The 11,380-nt window shown below is 33.5% G+C and overlaps 1 protein-coding gene across 1 annotated transcript; it reads left to right on the forward strand.

The window, feature by feature from the left end:
- Positions 1–1,725: 1,725 nt before the first annotated feature.
- LOC118740569 (enhancer of split M1 protein-like) lies at positions 1,726–5,254 on the forward strand. The gene is made up of 3 exons (XM_036472160.1): positions 1,726–2,091; positions 2,186–2,362; positions 5,102–5,254. Exons 1-3 carry the CDS (start codon positions 1,854–1,856, stop codon positions 5,146–5,148), a joined length of 462 nt encoding a protein of 153 aa, XP_036328053.1. The 5' UTR covers positions 1,726–1,853; the 3' UTR covers positions 5,149–5,254.
- The last annotated feature ends 6,126 nt before the right edge of the window (positions 5,255–11,380 follow it).

An 11,380-nucleotide genomic window follows, 5' to 3' on the forward strand; every position in this document is an offset into this window, starting at 1 on the left:
AAAGAAAACACATGAAAAGGCACGATTTTTTTTAAATTCGAAAAAATGTAAATATTTCAAAAACGGTGACACTTTTACCTGAACATTTTTTGTTTATCAGTGAGCTCACCCCCCCACCTACCTTGCCCTAAAGTTTGGCACGTTACTTCTGGGACACCCTGTATAACGAAAATTTCTTCGATTAAGGCACAAAAAGTTTTTGTACACATTTATGTACATACAAAATGTATTTAACAAAGTGTGATTGATTTTGACATTGCTCTCAGAAGAACCCTCCTATTAAGTCAAATAGAAAAAAATTTTTATGAATTTTTAATCGTTTGTTTTTGTTTACATGTTTTGGCATAAATAATAGTACCTTAACAGAGAACCGACCTGAGTTGTCAATCACACCTTGTTTTATACACCTTGCATACATATGTACATATATGTATCGAAAATGAACGCTCTACGTCACAAGACTTTGTTGGACAGAATTTAAAAGATGAAAATTATCCAGGTGAAAATATTGCAACATTTTATTGAAATGTTGCTTCAAACAAAATATTTTTGTTGCTAATATTAAGCAGTTACAATAGATGCAGAATAAAACTCCCTGTTCAGTTCGCAACACACCTGGAGTTGGATTCTGTAACTGTGAGGAAATGTAGATTTTTATTAAAACCCGCTAGAGAAAGCAACAACAATTTGTGACCAGAGATCATAAGATCGTCTGCGTAACAGCGCCCTTAGATGTACCGCAGAAAGGCTCGGAACCATGCAAGCGCATTTGGGCGATTTGTGAGACAGTCGGGCCCCTGCGTTTACTTCATGTCCCGGAACCCACCACAGCGTTACGCTATAGTGGGCTCCCTGGGGGCTCAAAAGGGTTTTACAGCAGAATCTAAATCAAAAAGTGCTGAAGAAGCTTGCTTTGTGAACAGTTTGATACAGCTACAGAAAATTGAAAGCTCGGAATGGTTTCGCTCGGCCCGGCTCCGCTTCCTGTGTGAACGTGTCCTAAGGCCTTCAACGCTGCCGGACTGTATAATATTTATTCTGGTCCCATTTTTCCTTCTACGAAGTCATTCGCAAGCACAGACTTCGATTGCGAAGACTCCTGCCTTGAATATGGTTGGTGTTTAGGTCTTGCATCGACTAGCCAACTTATATGCTTTATATTCTTTTATTAGTGAAAGAGATCAAAAAACAAAAAGTTAGTTACAATTATCTATTGTATCAAGAAGTAAGCCATGACATTTTCACGCTATTCGCATGGCTTTGATTTTTTACATTTTGTCCAGCCCATTTTTCTTATAAATTATTTGTGTGTTCTGTACAGTATTGCTAGATTTTGGGCTATGCCACTAAATTTGTGGCCCAGAAAATCATGTCTTCTTCCAATTAAGCCAAGGAAAACCAAATGTTTGCGACATCTATGCTTTAAGGGTTCATTATGGCACAACAAGACACAAAATTACCTACAAACTCTTAAACAAAAACAAAGAAAGATTCTCTCCACATTTATGCATTAATAAATAAACACCGTTGTGGCACTCCACTTATTCACTGCCCAACTTTGTGCTGCCTCAACCTGGCACTTCAGTGCCAAGGTTACGCATACAGTTTGGATAACCGATAAGAATTCACTGCATCGACGAATTGCTATACAAATAAGAAGCATTTCATTTTTTTCCACGCAGCTTAACAACATAAAGATTCCGTGATAAAAAAAAAAAACAAAAATGTTGCTGAAAGTGCGCAAGATTTTGTATAAAATGCAAACTTTAATCCGATTGCAATACAGTGCAAATCTATTGGTGCAACAAGTAACCTAGCAGTGCAAAAAGTAAACCAAATAAAAAAAATAAAAAATGAAAATCGCGGCAACGGTAGTATTTTTCATTATCCTCTCAGCTGCAAAAGGCGAGCAATCTGATGACAGTGAGGAATGCACAAATGCCTGCCCGAAAATCTTCGATCCTGTTTGTGCGGTCTACGATGGCGTAGTAGGGGGAAAAAAAGAGTCGGGCAATGAGGCAGGCACAGCCGTATATCGCTACTTCCACAATGATTGTCTGCGGCGTTATGCAAGTTGCAGCACAGGCACAGGTGAGCGCGTTTTTTTTCAAATTACTTTGTAATAGTTATTAACTATTTGTTTGTAACTTAAATGGAGAAACTTTTAAATGCTTTTTAATTGCAGTTTGGCGCATCACATCCCTGTCGTCTTGTCTACAGCATGTCGATCCTTTGTTACGCCAACAATGTTTGCGTCCTTGTCCCTTCATTTACGAACCGATTTGTGCTTCCAATGGCAAAGTTAAAGAAATTTTCGGTAATAGCTGCGTTTTAGCTGTGGAGAATTGCCTCTCTGTTGATGGTGAGTATTAAAATATGTAGGACTATGATATGGTTTTAGTTTATGATAAACAAATACATATATGGAGTATACCTACATACATTTACATAAAATGATAATAAAAAATATATGCCTGGAAAGAATTAGGTATTCAGATTTTAAGCTTTGAATATGATGTGCCGACTGAAGCGCCCGGCTTTACGCTTCGATATCAGACAAACTAGGATTTTGCTGATGCTAAACAGCTTGCGCTGGGTTTAGATCCCGCCACGTAAAAACCCCTAGCAATGAAAAGTAACAACATGCTCGGATGAGATCCCCTTCATTTTATGACGACCACGGCAAACTTATAAAGGACTATAATTAAAGGGTATGCACTTGAAATATCCGGACCCCAAATTGGAAAGGTCGCTCTGCCTGGTTGGTTGATGTACTCTGGGAGGCCAAAAGCTGACATCACCGCCATCCAAGAAATGATGGACATCTACTACAGCTGCCAGGTAAAATATCGGAAATTCGGTGTTCGATTTGTGTCATCCCTCCGCCTAATAATGCAAGGAAAGCTCGCCGTCAATCACAACAGACGGCCAATTTATTAGCCACTTGACTCTCCCACATGCTCTCTGAGAGCACTCTTCAACAAACCGACATAAGCGAGCAGTGGAACCATATTTCCCACTCATTAAGTACTGACGTCGAAGAAGTAGTCGGATTTCAGCAACTGGCCAACGCGAGCTAAGTGGACCGTTATACAGAACTGAAGAGGGAAACGAGACGTATTTGCTGCAATAAGAAGAAAAAGGACGAAATACGTGTGTGCGAAGAGCTTAAAATGCTGGCCGAGAGAAAAAAGAGTTAGGCAACTTACGGAAGGTTTCCGAAACCAGGGCGACTCCCATAAGAACGACCATGGCGACCTACTGACTGAAGTCCAGCAGCACTGGAAGTAGTGTAGAAGACGCATCTGAGCGCCCCCCAATCAATGACGAGCAAGTCGATATTCCACCGCCTGGTTATGACGAGGTACGAATAGGAATTACCGGTCTAAAAAACAAAAAGCTGACCTGCAAGCCGAGCTGTTCAAGTACGGCGGCGAGGAGCACACGCAATGAGCGGCAAAGCGGTGAGTGGCTGAGCAGTGAGCTGCTTAAAATGAAAACATATGAAATACTATTGAAGTGGCCACGCAATGAGCGGCATTTCTGAACGGTTGGGCGGCGCCGCTCAGGAATAAATGCCGCTCACCGCTTATACAGGCTATTCTCAGATGAACGCATGCCCGACGACTGGAATTTAAGTGTCCTTTAACCAATCCATAAGAAAGGCGGCCGTACTATACGCGTCAACTACCGCTGAATCAGCCTTTTAAGCATAGCTTACAAGGTTTTTTCGGGCGTATTGTGTGAAAGACTGAAGCCCGCCGTCAACGAACTGATTCGGCCTTATTAGTGTGACTTTAGACCTGGCAAATCCACCATAGACCAGGTATTCACGATACGCCAACTCTTGGAAAAGCTCGCGATCGACACACACCATCTATTAGTCGATTGACAGCATGAAAAAAAGTTGTCTTTATGACGCGAGGTCTGAATTTGATATTCCCGAGAAACGAATACGGCTGTGTAAAATGGCGTTGAGCAATACCACCAGCTCTGTCAGAATTGGGTAGAATTTCTCCGAGCTATTTGATATCGAACCAGGTTTCGGAAAAGGTGACTCTTTAATCTGATGTTGGAGAAGATAATAAGAGCTGCAGAATTCAACTGCTCAGAGCGTATAATTGCTGGAGTATGCCGACGAAATCGCCATCATCGGTAAATCCCAAGGGCTACGTCTGTTCTGCCTTCTCAGAATTAGATAGGGTAGAAATAAAATGAAGTATCCCCTGTCATCAGAAAAACCGCCAGAGCATAAATGTCTCGGCACCCATGTCACTGTTGACAGTTACAAGTTTGAAAAACTAGAGGCCTTCGTTTATTTACGAACCGGCATTAACACCAATAATAATGTCATCTTGGAAATCCAACGGAGAATCACTCTTGCCAACAACTCCTACTTTGGATTGAGCATCCAATTGAGAGGTTAATTCCTCCTTCGTCGTACAGAAATCACACTCTATAAGCTACTCATCAAGGCCGTGCTGGTACATTCCGCGAAGGCATGGCCAATGATGCTGGTAACAGAGGAAGAGGGCGGCCTCCTCTGCATTGGAAAGGCAAGGTGGCGAAGGACTTGGCTTCACTTGGTACTTCCAATTGGCGTCAGTTGGCACAGCAGAGAAACGACTGGCGTGCTTTTTTGGACTCGGCCAAAATCGCTTGGGCGGTTACAGCGTCAATAAAGAAGCAAATGCGCATTCGACTTAATGTTTGTTGTCCTTTAATGCGGAAAAGTTTATTTTCTTAAAGAAAAATATGAAAAATTTTTAATTTTGATTATAAGTCTTGATACTAAAAAACTACAAACTAATATTTCTAGAGCCCCAATCTAGAAATTCTTCCAGACTCGAGCAGTAATCTGCCGTATAGTGCGATAACTAAAAAAGTATCCGGGTACTGTATATCTACCAGATATCCCGAACATCGGTTACCTTGATTATGGGTCCTGCGCTGTTGGCGCGACTGGTATATAAACTACCCGGTTACACAAAAGGCTTCTTATCTAAATAAGTATAAATAGTTGACTACCTTCTTATTAACTTATATAATTCATTTACAGTTTCTTATTCTATCTAATATTAATATATTAATTTTTCTTTAGCATGGACTGTGGCAGAAGACAGTGAATGCGGACTGGACAAGTTGTAACCGAACGTATTTTAAAATGCGGTTCTGTTTAAATTAAAAATGATGGAATATTCCCCCGACACAATAAAAACTTCTACAAAAGCATCTAGCATTACAAAAAAAAAAATCACCAAAATTACAAAAAAATCTAGTGTAGTTACTACTTGATCCGATCTTTCGAGCATAGTTCAAGACAGGATTTACTTTCGAATTACATAAATTTTCTATAATTGTATACTTATGTTTTTCCATTAGTATGTACTTACTTTTGAAAATATCCCCAAATAAAAGCATATCAAATAAAAATTCGACATATTATTTTAGTATTTATTTCCAGAAATTATACAAAAACGTTGCTTTATTATTTCCTATTATTTGTTTTAGTTTCGTGGTTTTGCTAACAGTTTTACAAACAATCCTTTTTATAATACTTACATACGTTTATCTTGAAATCTGTTCCGAGTGGAATAGAATATTCTTATTTAATTGATTTTATGTATCTTTTTATAGCCTATGTAGTGTATGGGAATTAAGCGCTACTTAAAATTTATTTCTTCTTAGGATAGTGGTTACATTCATTTACATCAGTACTTATGTTTAGATATATATTTTATTTGTGAAAATGCGAGTATTTACATAATAAATATAAAATCATTTTCTTACATAAGATAACATGAAGTGTGCCTTCTTTTTTCTAATACATACATCCATATATGTGGGCCTTTATTTACTTATTTATGTAGTAGTTTCTTTATTGGATTTACTTATAATATACATACATTACATTACTATTTAATTTTTAAGTAGCTAAGGATATTTTTAATTTGCAATTTAATTTTTACACTTACTTATGTATACTTTTTTAGTTACTTAACTTGCTTCGAGTTAGTGTTGGGCAGTATCGATACCAAAAGTACTCAGAACTCGATTCTCAAAAGGATCAACGGCACCCGATTTTTAAGAGTATCGAGAATACTCCAATGAACTCAGTACTCAAAAAAGGAACTCGAAAGTACTCAGAGCTTAAAAGAACTCGAAAGTACTCAATACTCAAAAATACTCTGTTCCAATAACCGCTTCGATACATGTACTCAGGATCGATTCAAAGTACTCAGTATTAAGTGTCAAATAGATTTAAAAATTACTGAGTTTTATTTACATTTAACGGTATTCAGAAATGATTGTTCTCAATTGACAGGTTCAATAATTTTCAAGTACAATACCTATACCCAGTACAGTTAGCTATTCATTTGACGTAATTTGGGATTCATTTGAATAAAATACTGCCAGCTTGTAAGATTCCTATACTAAGTATTGAAATGTTACCAACATGTGTATATTTAAAGAAAGTACTCAGTACTCTGAAAAATACCCGATCCTTTAAAGTATCGATACCAAAGAACTCGATCCTCAAAAGTACCCAATACTTCCCAACACTAATTCAAGTACTTAACTTATACTTTATTTTCCTTGTACGCGATATTCTATAGATGTTCGAAAAACTTAAAAAAAAAAATCATAAGACGAAAGTGCTTATCATAACTTTACGACACCCACATATTGACAAGATTTGACTATTTATTTTATTATTTTTTAATTTTAATTACTTGTTTGCAAAAAAATAGTTTATTCTTCAATAAAAACCGTATAAATTCAAGTTTTGATGTTTGTGCAAATTTAAAAAATAAATCAAAAAACTTTCATAAAAAAAATCCACAAAATTTCGTAAACATTTAGAATTTTTTAATTAGTTTTCTTAGAAATATGTTGAGTATGCAGTTTTGTAGACCATTCAATTCACAAAATGCAACTCTGAAGTAACTTGCCGTTGATTTTTGGCTATTTTTTTTTTATTGACAATGCCGCTCATTTTCTTCTCTGAGGTAAGTTCGACGATTTTTTTATATGGAGAAAATGAGCTAAACCTTCACAAAAAAAAAAAAAAAAGCCAGAAAAAATTGTAAGTGTCGAAATAAAAATTTTCATCACTCAAAATCATTTTTTTTAATGTAGTAAAAAAGTTATTCAAAAACAAAATTGTATGATTAATTTTGCGCCACCTTGTACTAAAATTGAATGGGCTACCAAACTGCATACCTAAAACATTTCTAAGAAATCTAATTAAAAAGCTCAAATTTTTCGAAATTATGTTAATGATTTTAGACTCTCGAGCATTTCGAGTTAAATGGGTTATGAATGAATTTGAATTATTTAACCCTTTCAGGACCGTGGGAAACATATTTCCCATAAGTTTACTCAAATCCTTCACTCAAAACTTCACTTAAATAAATGGAAATCGTGTATGTTTTTAGAAGCTTTGTATACATTTTCTGTTTTCAAAATATGTAAAAAACTTTCTTCAGAAAATTTGCTTTTACAAAATTACGTTTGAAAAAAAAAATCTAAAAGAACACATAATTTAGGAAAAACTATTTTTTTAGGAAAAAATATTTTTTTTAGGAAAAGTACATGTTTGCCCAAATTAGAAAAAAAATACCAAGCATTAGAAACTAATTTTTTAACGAAAACAGAAACTTTATCTGCGGTAAAAATCATTCCTTTCTGGGAAAACTACTTTTAGGAATAAAAATGAAAAAAACAAAATAATAATATTAAGAATACATAAAAATTTTACAGGAAAGTCTTTTTTCTTCGGAAAATCTCATTTGAGGAGAAAGCATATTTTTTAAACATTTTTAACGAAATAAAATTATGAGAAAAAAACAAAATTTTTTAGGAAAATAATATCAAATGGAATTATAAAAAAATTATATCTATGTATTACATACAAAAATTTTCGATTATCTTTGTGAAAAAAAAAAATATTTTTTTTGGGGAAAATGAATTAAGCTCAGTGTTTAAAATATAAAGCACTCGTATTAAAGAAAATGTTTCTATATTTTTTAAATTTCTCATGCTCTGATTTTTTATTACTGTGTTTATGGAATGAAGTTTGAAGTTAAAATTTGCTATAAAATTATCACCCTACCTCAATGTGAATTATAAATTTGCTGTAAATTATAAATTACCTTTATTTTGTATTTTTTACATAATTGATTTTTTTTTTAAGTTTTTGTTTATTTCGGTTTTATTTACATATGCATAAATATATATTTACATTAGGGGGCAAACCAAACAAATCGCGGGATTTTTTTAAGTCTTCCGCCTAATATTTCGGGAAATTATTAAATTTTGCCTGAGCTAAACCGATTTGAAAATACCTCCGAATTTCTCATTATTTTTATTGATTTTTTAGAAAAAAATATTTTTGAAATCTTATTTTATTTATAAAACACTCGATTTTTGGAGGTATTTTCAAAATGGCGCGCTCACGTAAATCTAAATATTTTTCCGAAACATCTCGGCGGAAGTCTTAAAATGCAATCATTTGCATTTCCGATTGAAAAACAGCACCGAGTTTTTTTTTGAATGGAGAGGGGTGCACCTTAATGTACATACATACATATGTACATAAGTATGTGAATACATACAACTGATAGACTGATAAATTTTTTCAACATTTTTTTTACCTCTAAATCATTCATTTATTTACAAATACACATCTCCCGATTTGACACTAACTAGAGTATGTAGATGTGCTTGTAAATTTGCAGTTATGTATATAAAATACACTTACAAACACCAGCTGACATCTGCAAATTTCATCAAGCGTAAAGCAAATATGTACATACAAATATGTAGGGCATACACACCTACATACATACTAAATGATACTGCAAAAAATCGTTCATAAAAACATTCTTTGTTTAACAGGAAGCTGCATTAAATCATTCGTTTATAAACTCCATAAAATATTTACTACTAAATTTAATTCATTAAATTATCAGAGAAAAAATCGGACAACTTTTTGTTTACGGCATTAATATCAAATATCAAAACTTCAGCTACATTTATTTGTGTTTACAAAATAAATAATTTCGGGTTTGTAGTGCAAAAAATAAAATTAAATCAAAATATAAACAACAAACAAAAATATTTATTTTTCACTTAACATCTATTGAATGCTTAATTGTACAGCTGTATGGACAAACATTATATGTATGCATCTCCTTATCTTCGGCCATTATTTACTTACAGTTAATTGAGTTTCAAAATAAATTTATATTTACACACAATTGAGTGAACATAAACACATAAATTGGTTAAGAAAAAATTAAAATGATTTCATTTATGTTGCTAAAGTGTCGAATCGGAAACGGGGGCTAATTTAAAGCTGTAGTTAAGCGTGTTAAATAAATGTAAATTATTCTAATTCATTTAAAATTTGTTGCTATTTTGTGGTCTGATTCCGTCCACAGACATGTGCCTGAATAAATTGAATATCTCGGTACTCTAGTAAGACTCTAACAGGGCAATTCTGGCTGGGGTAGTTACAAGTCTTTTGCCAGATACTTAATTGAAAGACAGAGGGCAAAATACCAGTTGTTTGAAAACTTTTGTTTATTCTGGCACGAAAGTCTTGCAGAAAGTTCTCTTGCCAATTTTCACAGTGAAAAGCTCTTTTGACAGAAACCTTTTGAGCATGTGCCAAAAGGAAATGGCCTAGTGAACAAAGCATTGCTCCGAGGTTAGAATACTCGGGCAATGGATTAAAAATCTTCTTTTATTTAATTTTATTTTTAAACAAGAATTTTATGTATTTTTTTAATAAAAATTTTTATTTTTTAATAAAATTTTGTCTTAGTTTTGAGATTTTATTGGTTTGAAAGGACAATTAGTTTTTTAATTTCATTACATTTTTAGAAACTTATTTTTCTTACTTTATATTTTTTATTTCTTTTAGTTTTAAAATTTTGTTGTTTTAAAAAGAAACAATTTTTTTTTAATTCAATTTAAGTGTTGGGAACTTATTTTTTCCTTTTTCTGATTATATATGTTTTTAACTTTTTAATTTATTTTTTAGATCTTATTATTATAAAAGGAAAACATACTTTTTTAATTGAATTCGTTTTAGAAAACTTTTATTTATTTTATCTTTTTTAAATATATTTTCTTCACATTTTTAAATTATTTTTCTAGTTTTGATTGTTTTAACCCTTAAATGCGTATTGTATCTTTAAAGATAAAACAAATTATTTTGTTATCTTAGTGCTATAAGGTAAGAAAATCATTTCATTTTAATGAAAAACGACTTATTTTTTAATTTGAGCTGATTTTTTATTTTAAAATATTTTAGTATTAAACAAAATCAGATGTCTAAATCAAAAAAGACGAAATTCAAAGTTTTTAAGCAACGCACATATTCATGTAACGCTCCGCCGCTATATGCTAACATTTCGGATTTCAAAAAAATATCACGGGTCCGGAAAATTTGTATTTTAACGTTATTTAATAATTTCATTTCTAACCACACTCATAATTACGCGCACGAGTATAATTTGCGGTTGTATCTTTAAAGATACACTGCGCACTCTTCCCTTAACCGTATGCCACTGCAAGCGTTGAGTTTGAATTTCAATTTTCTTGCTTTCTGCAAAACGCCTATGTAAATTATCATTCACTCCGAGGCCGTTGAACAAAGAAGTTCTCCTTTTCTCTTTTTTTTAATTATATTTAGTTAAATTAAATTAAAATAAATAAAATGTTTGTTTGAAAAATTATATTTTTATTGATTATGGACGAATTTATTCGTGTGGGTGGGGTCAAAATGACTAACGATGAAGTATGCGAATTGCTTTCCAGTAGCATGGACTTTCCATATGACAGTTTTGACGAAGAGGAGGAGGATAGTTCGGAAAGTTGTTCCACTCAAGTAGGGAATGGTAATAAAAATATTCCTAATGAAAAAAATGAAGTTGAAGTGAAAAAGGTTCTTGAAGATGCTGAGCAAGAAATAGACGTTGACCTGGAAGCTTCAATGCGCGATTCATTTATTAAAATGATAACTGATGAGAATAATGAAATCAATTTGAACAAAGTATATGATAGCGCTGACCAGGTTTGGGAATTATTCCCTTCACAGTTTAAAAACGTTTCTGTAAATCCAAAATCATCTGAATTCGAACAGGTTTTGTGGAAAAAAGGAAATTTACAGTTTAGTGAGCAGCAGGTTAAATTTAGAGGCGACAGCAGCCTTCCTGATAAGGTAACAGCTTTGGATACACCATATAAACCATTTCCACAATCTTTAGAGGAACACATTGTTCAAGAAACGCTAAAATATGCTCGGCTGGATGAATGCTTCTCTTTTGATGTATTTGACTTACGAAAATTCATTGGCATTCTTTTTTAC

This window comes from Rhagoletis pomonella, unplaced genomic scaffold (genome assembly GCF_013731165.1).
Source record: "Rhagoletis pomonella isolate Grant_MI unplaced genomic scaffold, Rhpom_1.0 Rhpom_scaffold_00006, whole genome shotgun sequence".
NCBI classification, from domain to species: Eukaryota; Metazoa; Arthropoda; class Insecta; order Diptera; family Tephritidae; genus Rhagoletis; species Rhagoletis pomonella.